Source organism: Cyprinodon tularosa, unplaced genomic scaffold (assembly GCF_016077235.1).
Source record: "Cyprinodon tularosa strain WSP-4 unplaced genomic scaffold, ASM1607723v1 ctg5, whole genome shotgun sequence".
In the NCBI taxonomy this organism is placed as follows: Eukaryota; Metazoa; Chordata; class Actinopteri; order Cyprinodontiformes; family Cyprinodontidae; genus Cyprinodon; species Cyprinodon tularosa.
Genome location: NW_024039229.1, coordinates 4,101,472 through 4,122,088, shown reverse-complemented (window position 1 = coordinate 4,122,088; position 20,617 = coordinate 4,101,472). Strand labels below are relative to the sequence as shown.

The following is a 20,617-nucleotide window of genomic DNA, read 5'->3' as shown; positions in this document are numbered from 1 at the left end:
GCCAAAGCGCAAGGAGGAGCCTATTCGAGAACTCGCCAGAACTCCGACGGATTACACTTCCGAATCTCCTCAATTAACCTTTGGTCGTAGTTGTCCATTATAGTTGTTCCTCGTTTTTTTTTTACATTTATTTCTTATTCTTATTTTGTTTTTCATCGTGTGTGATACATGTACACTTGCACCTTAATCCTATTTATCTTGATATACTGTATATATTGTTTATTCTTAATGCCTTTTTCCTCTTTGTTTGCACCTTCTTCAATTATTATGCCAATATGTGACCAGTGAATTTCTCTGCTGTGAGATCAATAAAGCTCATCTAATCTAATCTAACGCCCCGGCACCGAATCGAGAAGGACGACCACACACACAGCCGGAAAGGCATACAAAGGACCAATCACAGCTGCTTTTTGTCTGCGCACTTCTGCTTGAGGTCTGTGCGGGTTTGCAACCGTCCGACGCATAGTCAGGATTTTTTTGAGGCAGACAGCCTCACCTGCACGTCCTTATAATGTTATTTTAAACAGATTAGAAAATTAACCCAAGTTAAAAAAATGTAACATTCAAATACACTGCAAAAAATCTAAATCTAGATAAGTCATTTTTTTCTTAAAATAAGTCGGTAGGTTCTTGAATTGAGGAGGTAAAATAGACATTCTGCCAATGGAACAAGACAATTTACACTTAAAATAAGAAAACACAATTGCATTGTCTTATTTCAAGTGCATATTATCTAATTATCTTATTTTAAGAGTAAAAACACGTATTCCATTGGCAAACTATCTCATTTACCTACTCAAATTCAGAGTGAATGCACTTAATTTAAGAAAATTTTACCTATTTCTAGATCGTTTTTGCAGTGTATATGTTTGCTGGTTCAGAATTTACTGGCAGTAAAGCAAACAGAACTAAAACACACTTCACTTTTTCAACTAATTGTAAAATAATTTCCCACCACTATTACTAATACAATACTTTGTCTTCTAATACTGAGCATTATAATTCATTAAAAGGTACTGTGAAGGATTTCCGCAATTTTTTTTACAGAAACGCCCTCTCCACTTTAGAAAGAAATGCGCGTGCGAGAGCGTGCACGAGCCCATTTCTCCTCATGCACGCCCTGTTTAACAGTTGCTGTTCTCATCGCTAGCAGAAGCTTACTGTGTCCGAATGTCCACCCTAACCCCTAAATCCCTCAATCACTGTATAGAGCGGGGACTATATAGCGGACTTTATGCGAGATGATCAATGCTTTTTGCTCCAATGGTCATGTAACTCCTCCTCCACTGATTGGTGCCGGCGCCATCTTTGTTATTAGTCGCTGCTGTCAGGTATCGGCAGCCTTTGTGAGGAGAGCTCTCCAGGCAAAGCATTCTGGGATATATCTGCCTCTTCTGAGGCCTTTCTTTTCTTCACATCCACTTCGTTGACACTTTTTCTCTTATGACCCTCGGCCATTTTCAAAGAACCGCAGTGAGAAAGGCAGTGGCGGATCTAGACCAAATGTACCAGGGGGCCAGAGTGTTTTAATGGGGGCCCAGAAAAGCATGAAATAAATAATCAGGGCAAGAGATTCAAATATATAAAGAGAGCAGCATGAAGGGAAATTTCTTTTCGATGAGGTTAAATAAAAATTCTATTTCTTATGAGGTCAATATACATTTAAAATTTAGGAACTTTACATATTTTTAAAATTAATTTAAGTTAAAACTACAGTTTTCTATAAATTTGAACTCAAGAAGAACTGCTAAATTCATCTGTAAAAATTAGCATTTATTTATTTTTATTTTTTTGTGGAACATAAAAAATACTATCTCAGTACCACTGAAACTATCACCTTGTTTTTGAATAATTAGTAAAACAGAATTTGTAATGAAACAATGAAATCGATCCAAATGACCTATCAGTAATCATGTCTGTTCCAGCCCAGATCAATACTAGAATTTCCTTTGAGTATTATGTCTTCAGTACAGGGGCCATAACAGGGGCCAGGACATGATCTACAGGGGCACTGGCCCCCATTGGCCCAAGTCTAGAACTGGCCATGGAGAAAGGTGAGCTCACCACAGATGTATATCTGAAAGTGTGCATGCTCAGAAACAGTTAGCTAACTGGATGAGCACGTATGACGGCCTTACATAAACATATCACCAAAATGCTTGATAATCAGTAGGACCATTTATTCAGATGATCCACCTGGAAATAAAAGATCGTCCTCTAAACCTTCAAGGTAAAATGCAAAGTCAGAATAAAAAAAGTTTTTCAGAAGAAATTGTTTTTATTTGTGTTATTATCATAATATAGGATAATATAAAGGCAGGATTGTAACATATTAATTATAATAATGAAAACAACAGCAATAACAAATTATGAATGCCTTTATTTTTATAGTATAGATTTATTAAAACAGAAAATGAATCATGGCAGGAGTGTAATATTGGTACTGGGCCATGGAGGACTGTGGCCACAGAGCAAAGGTCACCTGTATGGAGGATAAAAAGTGCCAAAATTAAATAAATAAATACAGCATTAAATAAATAATTAAATGTGTCAATAATTAATTAAATGTGGAATTAAATACATAAATGTGTCATTCATTAATTAAAACCATGTTACTGATATAAAGTGCCACAATTATATAAATAAATACAGCGATAAACAATTAATTAAATGTGTAATTAATTAAATAAATAAGGAATTAAATATATAAATGTGTCATTAATTAAATAAAATATGTCTTCATTTTATTAAAAAAAATATATATAATTATTTCAGTCTGCATTTAATTATTTCATGGTCCTGTGTCGCAGTGCATCGAAACTGTTAAAAGAATCTGTCAAACTCACCCATCAAAGTTAGGGGGCGGGGTTAACGCGAATCGAGTCTCTGTAATCGATTTGCTTCGCTTTAATGTGCAGGGTGACCAATCAGGTGTTAGATAACCGCCCCCTAACTTTGATGGGTGAGTTTGACAGATTCTTTTATCGCTGTATTTATTTATTTGATTGTGGCACTTTATATTAGTGATGTGGTTTTAATTGATGAATGACACATTTATTTCTTTAATTCCACATTTAATTAATTATTGACACATTTAGTTATTTATTTAATGCTGTATTTATTTATTTAATTTTGGCACTTTTTATCCTCCATACACCTGCTCCACCTGCATGGCGCCAAACCGCCTCAGGGCTCAAAATGTGAAGCATTTTTAATCCGTGTCTCTGCACAGACTCACCTTATAAATGAACAGAGTCTCTTCGCATCAAGCTGATTTGATTAAATGCCAATGCAGCTTACCGGCAGACACACAGATGCTTTTTAATAATGGTTGCTCATTATTTTAGATAAGTTATAAATGTCTCATAACTGGACTGCAGTCTGTTGGATTTCTACCTTCAAGTGTAAAAGTATTGATGTTATTTTTGAGTTTTAAAAAGCCAAAATAACAGACATTTACCTCTTTTTTTGGAGTTATTGTGTGGATAAACCATAATCAGAGATAAGCAGATTTGTAGTGTTTTTTATGATAGAAGCTGCTGAATATCTGTGACAAACATCTATCTGTTTTTACCTCTTTGCTGCGGTCTTCCTTCTCCGTCTCTTTGGCTTCCTTCTTGTCTCTGCTCTCCTTCATCGCTCTTTCTCGCTCTTCATCCACCTCGCTCTGTCTAGCTCTCTCTTCTTCATCTCTCATGTTTTCTTCCTTGATGCTCAGACCGATGTCTTCTTCTTTTTTCACTGAAAGATAAAACAGATCCTGTTGATTTCTGATTTTGGCTTGGTTTGTAAACGCTGAAGTTTTCCAACAACCTTGAGCCAAACTCAGTCTCTGCATTATATACAACTCTTAAAACAAGTTTTGAACAGAAAGGACATGCTGTGCATGAGCCAGCAGACCCAAAGCAGAAGGTTTTCTAAATTATTATGATTTGGTTCACTTTTCTTTTATTTTTGCTTCTCTTAATCCAGTTTAATTGTTTTGTTTCTGCATAACTCTCTCCAGTGTTGTCCATGTGAACAGTGTTCACTGATTACCTTCATACTTTTAGTGAACAGTGGAACGAACTGACCACTTTTGAAGTTATGAACGTGAAGGAGAGCGATTTAATTAATAACGACACCTTTCATTTGGATAACGTCAGGTTTTACACTGGAAAAAAATCAAAATGTAGATGAGTCATTTTTTCTTAAAATAAGTGCATTTCTTCTTAAAATGAGGAGATTAAAGAGATATTTTGCCAATGGAACAAGACAATTTAGATTTAAAATAAGAAAACACAATTGCATTGTCTCATTCCAAGTGCATATTATCTAATTATCTTATTTAAGTGTAAAAATACTAATTCCATTGGCAAATTATCAAATTTACCTATTCAAATCAAGGGTAAATACACTTAATTTAAGACATTTTTACTTATTTCTAGATCATTTTTGCAGTGTACTGCACTTCATAGACCAGCATGTCTACTGATAGTACTAGTCTGAACGATTCAGACTCATCTGCTGGTATTTCTGATTCCAGTTTAGCAGAGCGCTTAGCAGAGTTTGATTAACCTTTAAAAACCTCATGTTTTCTATAAACCGTTCCCGCCAGGATTTAACAAAAAAAGTCCATACGTCAGCCTGTCCACTTCAAATTTAAAATGACATCTAAGCATTATAGCTATCTTGGAAATATCTGCTACTGAATAAGGAACTTGAAAAAATAATTTTGGATCCGGATCTTTTCAGCAGAACCTTAATGTCCCTGTATGATTCTTGTCAAAAAGTTAAAGTTTAAGTTTTATCTCTGGGTTTCCATTGGTTTTATTTCCATTTTTTGTTATTCTAGTTATTTTTGATTGTATTTGAATTCTAAGGTATTTCTCGTCTGCCCTCTGATTTTCTCCTGTGTCAGTCCCCTTTTCCCCTAGCTCCCTTCTAGACTCCTCTGTTCACACCTGCTCCCAATCGCCTGATTAGCCTGGTCTTTGTTTCTCTCTCCCATATATATATATATATATATATATATATATATATATATATATATATATATATATATATATATATATATATATATATATATATATATATATATATATATATATATATATACACTTCCTGCTCAGTCACTGTTTGCTGGTTTGTTGTCATTTCTTTGTCCCCTTTTTGCAAGTATTCCTGCTTTTCAGTATTTTTGGATTTTGTGGATTATGTTTGTGGATTTTTGCTTCAGTTACCCTTTTTGTTATTAAACCTTCAGCTTCAGTCTCTGCATTTGGGTCCTCTTCAAACCTCCAGCCAACCTAACAATTCGGAAGTTGTGTGTAATTTGGCTTCACTGCACATCCAGTATACTTTTACTGCATCTAGTATTTTCCATTTCTCTCTATAGATTATGATCCTATCTTTAAAGGATAAAATATATGGCTTAATTTACCAAATTAACTTCAACTAGTTCATTTATAGGTTGGAGAAATTAGGTCATTGTTGAAAAAGTGAACTATGAAGGTGAGCTAGTTAATTTTATTTCTGTAAACTGTACTTTGAGATACTTTTTTAGCTATGAACTGGCATGACATTGACGAAGGGTTTCCCAAATCATTTAAGGACTTTACATGGAGATAGCATCAATATTGGCCAATAGGAGTGTGCATTCGCCTTGATTTCAAATGAAGCGCATGCGTTGCTGCTCCTTCATAAATGTTTAAGTTGAGATTTATTATTGTTTCATTTTTTCACATGACTGAAGAAAGAAAAAGCGATATTTGCTGAAAAATCAACCCAGCGGAATCAGATCAAAATATCTGTGATCAATTAGACTGATTTTAAAATAGTTTGTATAGGCTTAAAAAAAAAAGAAAGGTAAATCGATTCATCTTTGCTTTGACTAGGCCACGAACTGATTGACAGCGGCCATAAATGTTTTCCATGTTTTCCAACTCCTATCAGCTAATCAATCCTAACCTGGATGCTGCTTTTCCTTTTTAATTCTATGAAAGTTGTTATTTCATGCAAAGCTCATATTTCACTGAGTCGAATGACAGAGGAATAAGCTGCAGTCATCATAAAAGATCTACATTGTGGACCTTTACCTGCTGCGCCTCCACTTTCTAAGCTGCCCACGGAGCAGCTTGGGTTGCAGCCTGATGACCCTTCGTTCTCAGCGTCCAGCTGGCTCTCCTGTTTCACCTCCACCTGAGTTCCAGCCCCGGGCTGAAAGGTCGCCCCTGCAGCCGCCGAACCCTGCACCGCTTTGGTCGACGGGGAGGCGGGTTTTATCGCGTCCTGGGCTGGGGAGGCTACGGCAGGCGGCACAGCTGTCACCGGGACCACGCTGGTCGCCAGGGCAACGGTTTGTGCAGGATAGATGGCTGCTAGTACCTGAAGGAGAGTGGAAAGCAGGTTTGAGGTCCCTGAAACACATCCTGGAGTTAGATGATTTGGTTTAATGTTTGGATTTTACTAAACGACTGCCTTTCTTATACAGCCTGCAGCTTCAGAGCCACATCCGGCTCTTTAAGCCCTCAGTAGTGTCCCTGTCCTGATATCCAGACAGATTAATAAAATGGTGGGTCTGTTCGCCTTCAGAGGATGTTTTCTGATGCCTGAGATCTTTGTCATAAATGCAAAAAGCATAGGGGCATATCTATTCATTTATTTGAGATTCACCTGATGACACAAGAGATCATTGGTAAACCGTTCTCACTAACTCCCTCCTGTTATCTTTTTAATCATGCTTCAGAAACTCTTACCAAATGCAGATACAAAACATTTGCTTATAATCCTGTTATTTCTGGTCAAGAAATGTATACTACTCAGATCAGAGGCCCCTACATTTGATGAGTGGCTATCAAACATTTCTGCTATTGCCTCAGTCGAAAAATTGACCCATGATCTTCATCAAAAGGTGGACAAATTCTGGGGGATCTGGAACACAATGCAATCTGTCTTACAGAGAAACTCTAAATTGTATTTATTTTTTTTCCTCTTCTTTGTCCTTTTTACATTCAGTATATCACCAATTTGGCCGCCTTGCAGTTTCTACTCCTTTGAACCATGCCTGGGAATGTCTGTGTGTATATTTTGTGTATGTTGGCTGTATGTATGTTTTTATGTGGACACTGTAGTGCTCCTTGTTGATTTGGGGAGCGTTGTTGACTTTTGTTGATGTTTAAATAAAGTCTAATTTTGATGAACGCCCACAGCCTGGATCATTTTAAATCGCTTCTTAAAACTTATTTTTATTCTTCGGCTTTTAATTGAAGCAGTGTTTCACATTCTGTTCTGTTAATTTGATATTGTTGTTTTTCCTGTAAAGCACTTTGGTGCAGTTTTATACCTGTTTTTATAGTGCTATATAAATAAATTTGACATTGACATTTGACAAAGTTACAAAAAAACATAAAAATTATTTTTTTTTAAATGGTGGTTCTGCAGGTTTTTATGTCTTTATGGCTACGTTCACACAGCAGCCTGAAGTGACCGAAATCTGATTTTTTTTTTCCCCCCATAACCCTGGATCTGATCTTCTAATGACTACGGAAGTGGATTAGGGCCACTGGAAAAAAAAAAAAAAGTTAATTGATTTTTAAATTTTATTTCAGTTTAACATGGGAAAAAAAGTCTGAATTCTGCGATTAAAGTCAGAATTCTAAGAAAAAAGTCAGAATTCTGAGATTAAAGTCAGAATTCTAACTTTTTCCCATATTAAACTGAAATAAAATTTAAAAATCTTTAAACTTTTTTTTTTTTTTTTTCCAGTGGCCCTAATCCTCTTCCATAAATGACAGTCTGAACAACACAGATCCGATTCTTCCAACGAGACCCAGGCCACTTGGCTCTGTGGTCCTGAATCCGATAAGAAATGCGACCTGCACCGAAATGCGGCCAGGTCGCATCCATCCGACCTAAATGTCATTAATACCCGACAGTGGTCACTCTTCTGCTTCTTGCTATGCAGAAGTGGCAAGAAAAACAACAACAATGGTGGACGATAATGCGGAGAGCAGTGTTTATGTTTAACCATATTAAAAAGACTGCGTTTTTAAGGTTGGGAAAGATCGCTACATGCGTTCCAGCACTACCATCCATGTTTACTTCCGTGAACACAGAGCATGCTGGCTTGTGACATCATTGCGCCCTCTACTGCGCATGCGGGATACTTAGGTTCTGTGAATGCAGTTCACACACATACAAGTCGCATATATTTGGAAATGTGAATGACAACGCAAAAAAAAAAAGAAAATCGGATTTCAGAAAAAAATCGGAATTGAGCATCAATGGCTGCAGTGTGAACGTAGCCTTTGTTATGCAGATAACTCCTACAAAATCGTACCAACAAAATCGTACCAACAAAATCGTACCACCAGTGAGCTTTTTGTGTTTTGTCTTTTGGTAATTTAAACTAAATAACTAAAACTTTTCTCAATGCGTTTTGTAGGTTTATAGCTCTACAAATGTATTTTAAAAATTTCCTTTCCCCCTTTCTTTTCCCTTGTTACTCTTTTTTTATAAATAAATGTTGATGACACCTGAAATATAAAGAAAAAGGAGAACTTGGGGTTTTTTACTGGCTTATAAACAACCTACAAAGAAAGAAGAAACTTTCCTTGTCTGTGCTGAAGTCTATAAATTGTAGGGCTGCAACAACGAATCGATAAAATCGATAAAAATCGACTTTTAAAAGCGTTGGCAACGAATTTAATCATCGATTAGTTGTGTCGCGCGATTAATGCGTCATCCGCCGCCGCCGTCAACCGGGGGAAGAAAAAAAAAATATGGCGGAGCGAGTCAGCGCCGCAGTTGCAGTGTTGCCAACTCAGCGACTTTTCAGACCCCTCCAGCGACTATTTTTCAAAAAAGCGACTAGCGACAAATCTGGCGACTTTTTACGGTGTCACTGGCGGCTTTTGCCTGCCTTGGGGCGCCTCCCCCATCCCAACGCCCTTTTCCCTCTCCCACAGGAATCCCTCTCAGTCAGAGCCGCAGGATTTTAGTGAGGAGTTAACCCTCAGCGTCCAGACTGCAAATGAAGCGCGCATGCGCCGGGATTGACGGCGCAAATTGATCACAATAATTAAAATAGCCTGCGCTTTGTAAAGTGAAAAAAGTCGTAACATGCAACTTTTGTAAAAACAAATGAACATGGCACGGAAGCACCACTGTTATGACGCAGCACCTGAAAAGAAAACACGTTGGAGCCTTCAATGGCAGTGAAGAGAGCTGATCAGCAGGATGAGTAACCATGTTTGTTTGGTTTTAAAGTGGGGAAACGTAACGTTAGTTTCTCAGGTAGCTCATCTGATGCTTTCCTTACCTTGTTAGTAGGTTACAGACAGTGATAAGGTTGGCTACTTATTTTACTTTTAATTTCATTTAAATTTGTTTAAGCAGCGTTTATATTTTCTTTATAAATAAATTAACTTGCAAATTATGAGGGCAAGGCTTTTAAAGTTTAAATCTTCTGGCAAAGATAAAGAAAAGAAGATCCTGCAATTTATGGAAGTAAAGCAGAACAAAATCCAGCAAGATCAGTAATATGTCAATTAATTATCTGCCACATTCCCATGTAAATATCTGTCTTTGGAGGATGTGTCATTTTTATTCCAAATACAATTTATAATTTGAATCACAGGGCTATTTTTATCTCTATGGTTCAGTATTTTCTCAAGCAGCAACTTTAACTGCTATACTTTCCTGTCTTAAAAGGCAGAACTCTTCTAGTCTAAAAAAACTCATTTGTTGAAATGGGGGGACCTATTGTTTGAACCCCTTAGGGGCTTTAAAAAACAAAAATGCCTGTCTCTTTTTGCGCTTTATGAAACAAAGTAGCCTATATTTTGTGGATGTACAGCTACATTTCTCATGTAAGTTTGCGTAGTTTTTACACAAACATTTATTTTTCATATTGCACCAGTACAGTTAATGAGCAACCTGTACTTGTGGGCTTGTTTGTTCTGTCTAAAATGTTTATTTTGGAATAAAGAGGTTAATATAAAAAATTTTTTTGTCCGATTCATCGATTAATCGAAAAAATAATCGGCCGATTCATCGATTTTTAAAATAATCGTTAGTTGCAGCCCTAATAAATTGACTGTAAAACTAAAAGATGTAATATCTTCCTTTACCTGACGGCCAGTGGCTGCCTGACCCGGAGGAGTCTGTGACTGACAGCCAATGGGCGGCGCCGGCGCCAGCAGAGGCGGCTGGCCGACGATGGGCTGAACCAGGGGCTGTCCTGCCGGAGCGATGGCTGTGAAGCCCAGAGCCGCCAGTTGTGAGGAGAGATACGGAGGCTGAGCGCCCTGCTGGGGCGTTGCCACGGTAGCACCTGGGGTGGACTGGACGTAGGTGATCCTGTAGGAGATAACCGGGGGTTGACATTAAGGACTTTTACCACTTGCCCTTTGGGCAAGTGACTTTGACATTTCATTTGCCCAGAAACAATTTTTACTTACCCAGTATAATGTTTGATAAATATAGTTCCTAATATTTATTTTTGTATATATATCAATGAAACATGTTTGTTTTTTAAATGTTTTTTTTTTGTAATTCAGTAAGTTTCCAGGTTCCTGGTGTGTATCTGCATGCGTCAGATAATGAACTCAAGCCTACGTTACCGTGTTAACATGCTTTTCAATCCTTCCTGCTCTTTCTTTTCAAACTAAACTTTGCTTTAAACTGTTGTGTGCTTGGAAAAATATAAAATGTAATGTTAAAAATCTAAAAAAAACTTGACAGGTTAAAAACTTACACTACTACTACTCACCAATTTAACATGTTTAGCTCTATAACATTTAAATGCACCACTCCAATGTCTGAGAGAAAAAAATGTAATGAAAATTTTTGTTGACTGCCATATGATAGAAATGTTTACACTGTGCACATACAATTATTATTATTATTATTTTCCTAATCCCTGACTGATCATTTTTAATCTAGCATGTATTATAGTATAGATTAAATTCATCATCCAGCTGCTGCTCTGCAGAATTCTCTCCCCAAGAGCTGAATCACGCCATCTAGCGGAAAATCACGCAGTTTTTTCAAATGACCCGAGAAGGAGTACAAAACAACAAAAATGGCGCCGGCAACGCTTGTCGATCGTTTTCAGCTAATGTCGGTGATTTTAAAGTAATTTTGAGTGATAAATAATTTGTTTTTGTGATCATTGCACTTGCACGGTATGCAGATGCAATGAAATTTGCACTCTCCCAACAATAAAATCTACTTGCCCCGGGAGATCGGGCGATGGTTAACATCGAGCCCTGATAACCCTCGTTAGGATGTGTGTCATGATCTGGCCTGTTTGCTCTCCCTTAATCAGTCATTCCTTTACTGTGATTGATGCAAAGAGGGACAACATAGGTAAAGTTTGAGTAAATCTGTATTTTCTAACTATCATTTAGTGAATCTACCGTAAGTAAAAATAGCTGAAAGAAAATCATGAAATCAAAATGTTTATATTTAAGCCACATATTTATGTTTAAGCTTTGAAAATAGGCTCTCAGGTTATGTGTTTGAACTACCTGGTGGGCGGGGGTGTGAGAAGAACGGTCTGTGGTGGGGTAGCTCCAGATGCCATCACTGTCGTCATGGATACAGGGTATGGGCTCCCAGACTGCACTGCAGCCACGGCGCTGGGATGGACGTTGGTCTGAACTGGCATGGGAGTGAACTGGATGATCTGAAAGGAGAAACAAAGAGATGGAGTTAATAAAAATACACATTTATAGATGCATTAAAGGACTCTGGATGACATGGGAAAGAAAATCTAGCTCCTTTTTTTTTACTGGATTTAATTCTGGAATATCTTCATGCTTTAAAAATGTTAAAGTCAGACATTTTTCAAACAACTGACCTTTAAATGAATAGGAAGTTTTACTTTGCTTGTTCTTTGAATGCAGCATCAGCACGAAGAGGCGGAAACTTTTAACAAAAGCTTAAAAGCCTTTAAAATAAAGTCCAACAGGTTAAAGAACCGGCAGAGAGTTTATAGAGACAGTTTTACTGAGATTAGCTGAAGCCTTGAATGGCAGGAGGTAAACCAGTTCAGGTCTTGGCTGGATAATTTTTTTTTTTTAAGTCTTTTAGATTTTCAGACATTCTTTGATTTTGTGCTTGTAGTAGAGATGTTCAAGTTAAGACTCAAGTCTTTGAAGGGCAAAGATCAAACGGTTGAATAAACATTTTTTTATGAAATCCACAATATCTAGGTCACCTCCAACGCAGCATCACTGTGGGTTAGGAATTTAAAAAAACAAATTGTTCCTGTAGATTCTCACTGCTCTGAGAAGGTTGCAAGTACTCAGTTTGATCCCCACAACCTGCACTCTGGGACCCTGAGCAAGACCCTTAACCGGGTTAGGGTCTTGCACAATGGTAGCCCACTGCTCCCCAAGGGGAGGGGTTAAATGCAGAGTGAATTTCTAAAAAAGAGCATCTAAGGATGACTTTTTTATCACTCAACATTTAATTCTCTAGAGAGAAAAAAAAATCACTTAGAAATATAAACAGGCCTTTAGAAAAAAACAGCAAGAGTTCAACACTGGTTATTGTTAATTTTTTTGGCCTCTTTTTGGTTGTAATTAATAAGTTAACAGATGTTAAGTTCTGTTTTTTATTGGCCTAAATTCAGAAAGCTTTCTTCTCTTTACTCTCTGCTACAGTCAGTGAGGCAGACACCCTGTCTACTTTTAAGGCTAGGCTTAAAACTTTCCTTTTTGATAAAGCTTCTAGTTAGAGTGGCTCAGGTTATCCTGAGCTATCTCTATAGTTATGCTGCTATAGGCTTAGACTGCTGGAGGACATGGGGACCCCTTTTTCATCATTCTGCTTCATTCTATCTCTATTCTCCCACTCTGCAGAATCTGTTAGTTCAATCTCTAACGTTCTGCTCTCTCTGCTTCTTCTCATAGTAGCTTCATCTGGTCTGTTCCTGTTTGGCTGTGACTCCATCCTGGAGAGAAATATCAGCTGTGCTGCTGCCATCAACACCTTTGTTTCTAGATGCTGGAGATCGGCCTGTTTTTCAGTGTAGTCCTGTTTCTCTGACTATAACTGGCTGGATGTGCTCTCTTCATCCTCTGACATGTCTTGAAACTCGTCTGCCTGGCTGTGTGTTTCCTGGACCGGGCCGCCTTTTACAGCTGTTTTTTCTATGTCTGCTTCTGTCTCCTTGAACCCCAGTCGGCCTCGGCAGATGGCCTCTCACACTGAGCCTGGTTCTGCTGGAGGTTTCTTCCTGTTAAAAGGGAGTTTTTCCTCTCCACTGTCGCCACAAGCATGCTTAGTGTGAGGGCAAGGCAAGGCAGGGCAAATTTATTTGTATAGCACAATTCAGTACAGAGACAATGCAAAGTGCTTTACATGGTTAAAAAACAGGAAGACAAAACAGAATCAAAGCAAGTAGGAAAAAATAAAAAACAAATAAAATAAAATAAAATAAAAAATGCAGAAACAAAAAAAGAATATTAAAAACAGTTGGATTAAAGAAAACTTGTTTTTGTTGAACTGTTTAACTAGAACAGTGGAAGGCAATCCTAAACAAATGTGTTTTTAGTCTTGATTTAAAGGAACTCGGGCTTTCCACACTTTTACAGTTTTCTGGAAGTTTGTTCCAGATAAGTGGAGCATAGGAACTAAATGCTGCTTCTCCATGTTTAGTTCTGGTTCTAGGTATGCAGAGCAGGCTGGAGCCAGAAGACCTGAGTGTTCTGGAGGGTTGATACACTGATAGCATGTCTGTGATGTATTTAGGTGCTAAGCCATTCAGAGATTTATAGACTAACAGAAGTATTTTAAAGGCTATTCTCTGAGATAGGGAGCCAGTGGAAGGACTTTAGAACTGGGGTGATGTGCTCTACTTTCTTAGTCTTAGTGAGGACACGGGCAGCAGCGTTCTGGATCAGCTGCAGCTGTCTGATCCACTTTTTAGGCAGACCTGTGAAAACACCGTTGCAGTAATCAATTCTACTAAAAATAAACGCATGGATTAGTTTTTCCAGATCATGCTGAGACATTAGTCCTTTAATCCTGGAAATCTTCTTCAGGTGATAGAAAGCCGACCTTGTAATTGTCTTTAAATGCTTTTGGAGGTTCAAGTCTGAATCCAGCACTACACCTAGACTTCGGGCCTGATCAGTGGTTACTAGCTGAAGCGATTGAAGCTGTGTGCTAACTTTAGATCTAACTTTAGATAACTTTAGAGGGATGCATTCCAGTCAATGAGTCGATGCAATCAACTGGTTTTCCTTAGATAGGAAACTTTGAATTAATTTGACTGGATGATCTGGTGAACTTTAAAAAGCCTTGAGATGACGTGTTGTGAATTGGTGCGAAATAAAGAAATGGAATTGAACTGAAAAATTTGAAAATATTGGGAAACAATATTGTCACACATTCAGCACCTTGGTTCTTCTAAATGTATGGAACAGGAAGTGCTTTTATTTTGATATTTCCATCTAGTTTCTCAGTGAAGCACATGTCTTGTTGTATCATGTTGACAATGACGATGATGATGATGTTATGGATTTCCATGTTGACGTCCTCACCTTGTTTCCGGTGGAAGTGCCGTTCTGCACAGGAAGATGCGGGGCCACCAGGGAGATGGAGGGCTGAGGAGGCGTAGACCCTGTCCTCACTGTTGCCATGGGAACCAACATCTTACTCTGCAACACTGGTGACTGGGTTTGGACTAATGAGTGAGAAGAAAACAGAGAGAGAGACGGAAGGAGGGATGAGTCGGTCTGTGTGAGGCACAGATGAAGATCAGAGAGGAGGTTTCAGATGCTGATAGGAGAGAGAGGCTTCTGACTTTGAGGACCACAGAGGTTAAAGTCGGTGGCGGAAGCCCGTTATTCTATATTTCCAGTTTATTAAGGTAACTAAATTTATTTAGACAGAGAAGAAGAAGTGAGAAGGTTTGTATTTGGACTCTCCGCCAGCCAGGTGTCCCCTCCTGTCTCACCTCTGATCCCCACCCCAGGCTGCACCCCGCCGGTCAGCAGGGGAACGATGTGCTGGTTGGTAAGCTGAGGAGTGAGTGGGGTCTCAGTGGGCGGGATGTGCTGGACTTCCAGCGAAGGTTTATGCTGGGTGGGAGGTGTGATGGAGGAGGTGGGGTGATGCTGGACAGGTGGGAGGATTTGGGGCTGTGGGCTGATGAGCTGCAGGGGCTGTGCAGCAGGGAGGTAAAGGCTCGTGACCAGGCTGCTGTTGCCCACAGAGTTTACAGTAAGTGGACCAGGGGGGGAGGATGACGATAGGTACCCACCCCCTGCAGTGAGCTGGGCTCCACCAATCAGAGAACTGGATTTGTTCTCCAAGCTGATGGCAGAGGCTCCATCCACTGGTTGGCTTGCAATGGGAATGGGCGTGCTGGTTGCCACATTGGTCACCACTGTGGGGGTCACCTGGACCCCGCTAAGGACCTGACCAACTGACGCGCTCTGCCCCCCCTCTCCTTCTGATGATTCCTTTTTCCTAGGTCCACTCTCCTCCTCCTCCTCCTCCTCTGTGTCCCTCTTCCTCTTCCTGTCTGCTCCATCTCCAGGATCTTCTGCCTTTCCATTTCCCTTCACAGAGGGGGAGTCAGGCTGAGGGATGGAGGGAGAGGAGCAGAGGAGGGAAGAGCGAGCTTCTGGCTGGAGGCCATGCTGGAGGAAAGAGAAGAAAAATATTCAAGTTTTTCATTAGGAAAAAAAAAATCCTGCATCTAATTTTAGACGAAGAGTTTCTCTAAAAGTTCACCAGAAATTAAAAAAAAACCTGCCAGGGTTTGCAGATGATCTAAACTTAGATCAGACCTTTATGAGGAAGAAAAGACATTTAGTTGAATAAACTACAATGCATTTTAAAGTTTAAACCTTAAACTGCATACAGAAGATTACAGCTTTTCAACCAAGAAATGTGTTTGAAAAAGATTTCAGTTTCCAGAGTGTGAGAATAAAGTGCGAAGGAGGATCTAATCCCAACTTAAAAGTTGCTTTTTTTAAACAACAAAGCGTATTTCTTGAATTTTTTTTATTATTTTAATTATTTTTTAATCATTAAAACATCATTCTCAGGTAAAACAAAAAAAATTCTAAATGATTAAATTGCATTTGAACCTGTTCCATCTATTAAAATGTAAAGTAATTTTTTTCTGTGACTTTTAAATTCAGAACATCTAAGCTAATTTATGCATGCAAAATATAATCTGGTTTCCATTGTGTTTAGTGCACTAATCTAAATAAACCTCCTTTTTTTATTAAAACATGAAACATGTAGTAGTTGGAGGAAAAAAGGTCAAAAAATTAAAACAAATGAAAAAAAGAAAAAGAAAAAAGGGACTAAGGAAAAAGAAAGAAGATGAAAAAATTTTTTTGAAAAAAGTGAATGTGTGGAAACATCGTAAAAGTGAGAAAAAGGGAAGAAAACACAGAAGAATGAAAGAAATAAAAAAGGTGAAGACAAAAGAAAAGAGTGGAAACAAGAATAAAAACTGAGAAACAAAATAGAAAGTTAAAAAAAAAAAAGTAGATAAATGAAAAATGAGAAAATTGGATGAAACAGAAGAAGTCAGCAAAAAAAAGCTTTCAGCTCATATAGTGGCATCTGGCTGTTTTTTTAAAGTTTACTTTATACTTTTATACTTTAAGTAGTTTTTGTAGCAAATACTTTTTCTTTTTTTTGAGAAAACAGGTCAAGTTGATACTTCAACTTTTAATAGAGTGTTTTTAAACAGCAGTGTCTATACTTCTACTTAAGTAACAAATGTGTGAACTTTTGACACCCCTCCACTGTCACAATCTGTATTAGAAGAAAAAAAATGGTAGGGGTGGCCAATGATTGGCTAAGGGCAGTAATGGCCACCCCTGGCCCCCCATCTAGCTCCGCCCCTGGGTAGAAAACATAAACCCATTAAAATTTCAAACCAAATCCCTTCCTCCATAATGTGTCTGATGTAATGCCACTATAAATTTTCACTCATATTGCATATTTTTGTTAAATTTATTGCTCTATATTGCAGGTTTCCATCTCCATTAAAAAGCCATTATAATGAGTGATCCTCCACCAACCTGTCCATCCGGTTCATCTTCATCGCTGTCTGTAACTCTCTCTTTGCACTTGAGGTCAATGGAGCCTTCAGGGCAGGAATCCTCTGAGGGTGGAAACACGAGGTGTTAATGAAACAATAACATTACAGCAGAGCACACTAAGGGCAAAAACATTTACATGTCACAACATGATCAAAACATAAATAACTCATCTGATTTATACCAAGTCTTAAAATAAGAAATATAACATCAGATCAACAATATTAGTGTCAATATAAAATAAAAAAATTGAACCAACTTCAGGTAGCAATAACTATGCGACCTGGATCTGATCTTTTCATGTCTGAACGACACAGATCCGATTTTTTCCAACGCGACCCAGGCCATTTGGCTCTGTGGTCCTGAATCCGATATGAATCTGATCTTTTCAAAATGCGACCTGTGTCTGAACGGCCAGGTCGCATTCATCCGACCTGAACGCCATTAATAGCCGACATTTCTGCGTCCTGCTACACAGAAGCAGCAAAAAACCCCAACAACAACGGTGGTGGACGATAATGCTGAGAGCAGTATTTATGTTTAACCATCTTGAAATGATTGTGTTTTTAAGGTTGGGTAAGATTGCTAGATGTGCTGCTGCGCTACCATCCATGTTTACTTCGGTAAATACAGAGCACGCTGGCTTGTGACATCATTGCGTCCTCAACTGTGCATGTGGGACACTTAGGTGAAGTTTATGAATGCAGTTTAAACCGGAGATAACGGGCGTGCAGGTGACTCAGTGGTTAGCATGCATGACCCGTGTACGTAGGCCTTAGTCCTCGACGCAGGCGACACGGGTTCGAATCCGGCCAGTGGTTCTTTCCCGCATGTTTCTCCCCCTCTCTCATACCCCCTTTCCTGTCAGCCTACTGTTGCAAAAATGAGCCACGAGTGCCGTAAAAACTAAAGAAATAAAATAAAAACACAGGAGATAACATACGAGTCAAATATTTGGAAAAGCCAACGGAGAAAAAAAATAGGAATTTACAAAAACATGTGATTGATGTTTTTCACATGTGGAGATATTTCAGTTCAGTCTCAACAACATTCAGTCGTTACAACTTGTGTCGTTGAAGTTTGCATTGAAAAAAACTGCAACCTCCCATCATGTGAGGAAAATAATAACTGTGTACATTTAGCCAACTTATGCAAGCATAAAGCTGTGTTTCCGTAAAAGTTCAAAAAATATCCACTGGACTTGGTTTCCAAGATTTGAAGACGTTTTGCCACCTCATAGGTTACCATTTGCATGTTTCTAAGCGATTCAATGCTTTGTCTAAAGACTCAAACTCACTGCGGAGACATTTGAATTGAGAAAGCTTCCTGGAGAGGTGGCGAAACATCTTCAAATCTTGGAAACCAAGTCCAGTGGATATTTTTTGAACTTTTACAGAATGACTATGACCTGGATGACTGAGAATCTTCATCAGCATATAGCTGTGGTCTGCAGAAACCAGCCACAGATAAGCCTGCTCATCTCATTCACATCTACATACCTGTGTGCACATAGTTTTTCTGCATTATTATTGACCAAAAACAAGTAAAAAAAAAAAAAGCTCAGATCGATGTAACATCAGTAATATGGGGAAACACACAAGCCGGCTGAGGTGTGCACAGTTAACAAGCATTGCTCAGTACAATCACATATCGATTGTACGGCCCTTTTCGGGCCGATTCTCCAGCCGTGTGAGACTTTCGATCGGGCAAAGTTTCAGCCTGATTGTGCGTCCTGCGTCGTATGGTGTAAAGGGGGGGTAACGAGGGGTGATCAGCCTCTCACGACCACCTCCCGATCAGGTATCGCAAGGTTGGGAGAAAATCAAACATAACGCACGTAAAGTGTTTGTGTGCAAATCCTGCTGTTGAAGCAGAGCTACAAATCGATTTACCAGAAACGAGCACCTTGATTCGCAAACAAGGGAGTTCTTCTTCTTCAAGACTGACAAGTCCAACCAGCTCCATCTATCGGCTCTGAGTCGGACGTGAGGTTTTTAGACATACAGTGAGAGCAGGTAGATCGCGTCAGAGCATCGAGCTGCACAGTGTGAGAACATGCATCGTCGTAGAGTTTGAGCTCTAGCTGTGTGCAACGATTGAAAATATCGCAAAGTGTAATGAAAAATAAAATAAAGCTGAAGTTTCAGCGATTTCTTATTATATTTTGTCTCATTACAAATGTACTTTACACCTTATATTTAATAATTTAGCTGTTTAGAATAAGAACAATGCTTCTAAAGTAGATTTTCAAAATGGCTTCTGATATTATATGAAAATATGTCAACTTTAGGCTCATTGTTTAAAGGAAAATGTTTCATAAGTCTTTGGTTCATTCAGATGAAAGTTTAGAAATTTGTGAAGCTTTCATTCTGACTCCATTCAAACAGCTCGGCTTGTTTGGACTTTTTTTAATCCTCCATTAAAGATCTTAAATATTCAACACTAACAGAAGCCTTTAAAGTCTCAAACTGAGCTCTTTTTCATAGATTTATATTTTTTATCAGTGGTTAACAAACAAAGCAAATGTAAATTACATTTAGTCTTATTTTCCTTTCTGACTCAGATGAAGAATTGTTGATTTTCCTTTTGTTTTGATGCGTTCAGCCTAAAAACAGAACCACGTCTGCAGGAACTGCCTGCTAGTATCACCATAACCAAGCTGTAATCTCTGGGCTATTTTAGCTGCAGTGCTGTAACACAGTTTAATGTCTGCACTCACGAGATGACAGATCTGTGGGTTTTTTTCAGCTCTGACGTGTTTCGCTCTGACTAAGAATGATGAATTTCCTGACCATCATGAGAAATGAAACCACGCCTTTGCGGGGATGAAGAAGTCTCTCTCTCTCTCTGTAACCGCCGCCGCTCTGCTCAGCCAAACTCACCCATCACATCATCGTCTCCTTCTTCCTCACAGATGACCATTCGCTCCTCGTCGCTCGTAACGTCCTCGTTGGCTCCGCCTTGATACAGCGACTGAAGCGGCGGTCGGTTTCGAAACAAGCTTGTTCCCTCCTCCTGACAGGACAGAGAAAAACAAAACAGCGAAATACTAAAAATCCAAAGCGTTTATTTAAATATTCAAACATATTTCACAGAAACAAAACTGCATTTGGTAAGACTACAAATTATAATTTTCATTGCTTTAATATGATGTCAGTAAAGCACTATTATACTGATTTATTATATCAAACTTTTTATATAATTTAAAAAAAAATCCTCAGACATGATAATAATGACTGAAACCCAAATATTTACATACACAGCAAAGACAAATAACCTTTTATTTGACAATATCTGTGCTAAATTCAGACTAGAGATAAACTAATGCAGGTTATTTTTAAGGCCAATGCCGATACCGATTATTATGACAACTCTCTAACTGATCCCTGATATGTGCTGCTGATAGTTTATTCCTTAGAGCTGATATTGTTTTTCTTCCCCGAGTTACAAGATAAAATGACAACAGTGACAACAAACTTCACACAGGTCTCAATTTAAAGAAAAAAAACATCCATATAGCAACAAATCAGACTAAACGTTAGCAGTGGAGGGAG

General features: G+C 38.5%; 1 protein-coding gene across 5 annotated transcripts in view; it reads right to left on the bottom strand.

The window, feature by feature from the left end:
- The window catches only part of cica (capicua transcriptional repressor a), a 95,964-nt gene that overhangs the window by 9,631 nt on the left and 65,716 nt on the right, over positions 1-20,617 (bottom strand). For 3 of the 5 annotated variants that reach the window (XM_038302767.1, XM_038302768.1, XM_038302769.1), the window contains exons 10-17: positions 19,946-20,078; positions 17,046-17,128; positions 14,954-15,641; positions 14,538-14,680; positions 11,514-11,671; positions 10,113-10,341; positions 6,078-6,366; positions 3,575-3,741 (exon numbers count right to left, since the gene is read on the bottom strand). In XM_038302767.1, the coding sequence (XP_038158695.1) occupies positions 3,575-3,741; positions 6,078-6,366; positions 10,113-10,341; positions 11,514-11,671; positions 14,538-14,680; positions 14,954-15,641; positions 17,046-17,128; positions 19,946-20,078 (1,890 nt within the window). Of the gene's footprint in view, positions 1-2,373; positions 2,483-3,574; positions 3,742-6,077; positions 6,367-10,112; positions 10,342-11,513; positions 11,672-14,537; positions 14,681-14,953; positions 15,642-17,045; positions 17,129-19,945; positions 20,079-20,617 lie in introns of those variants that run through there. The other 2 variants (XM_038302771.1, XM_038302770.1) reach the window with 2 other exon arrangements.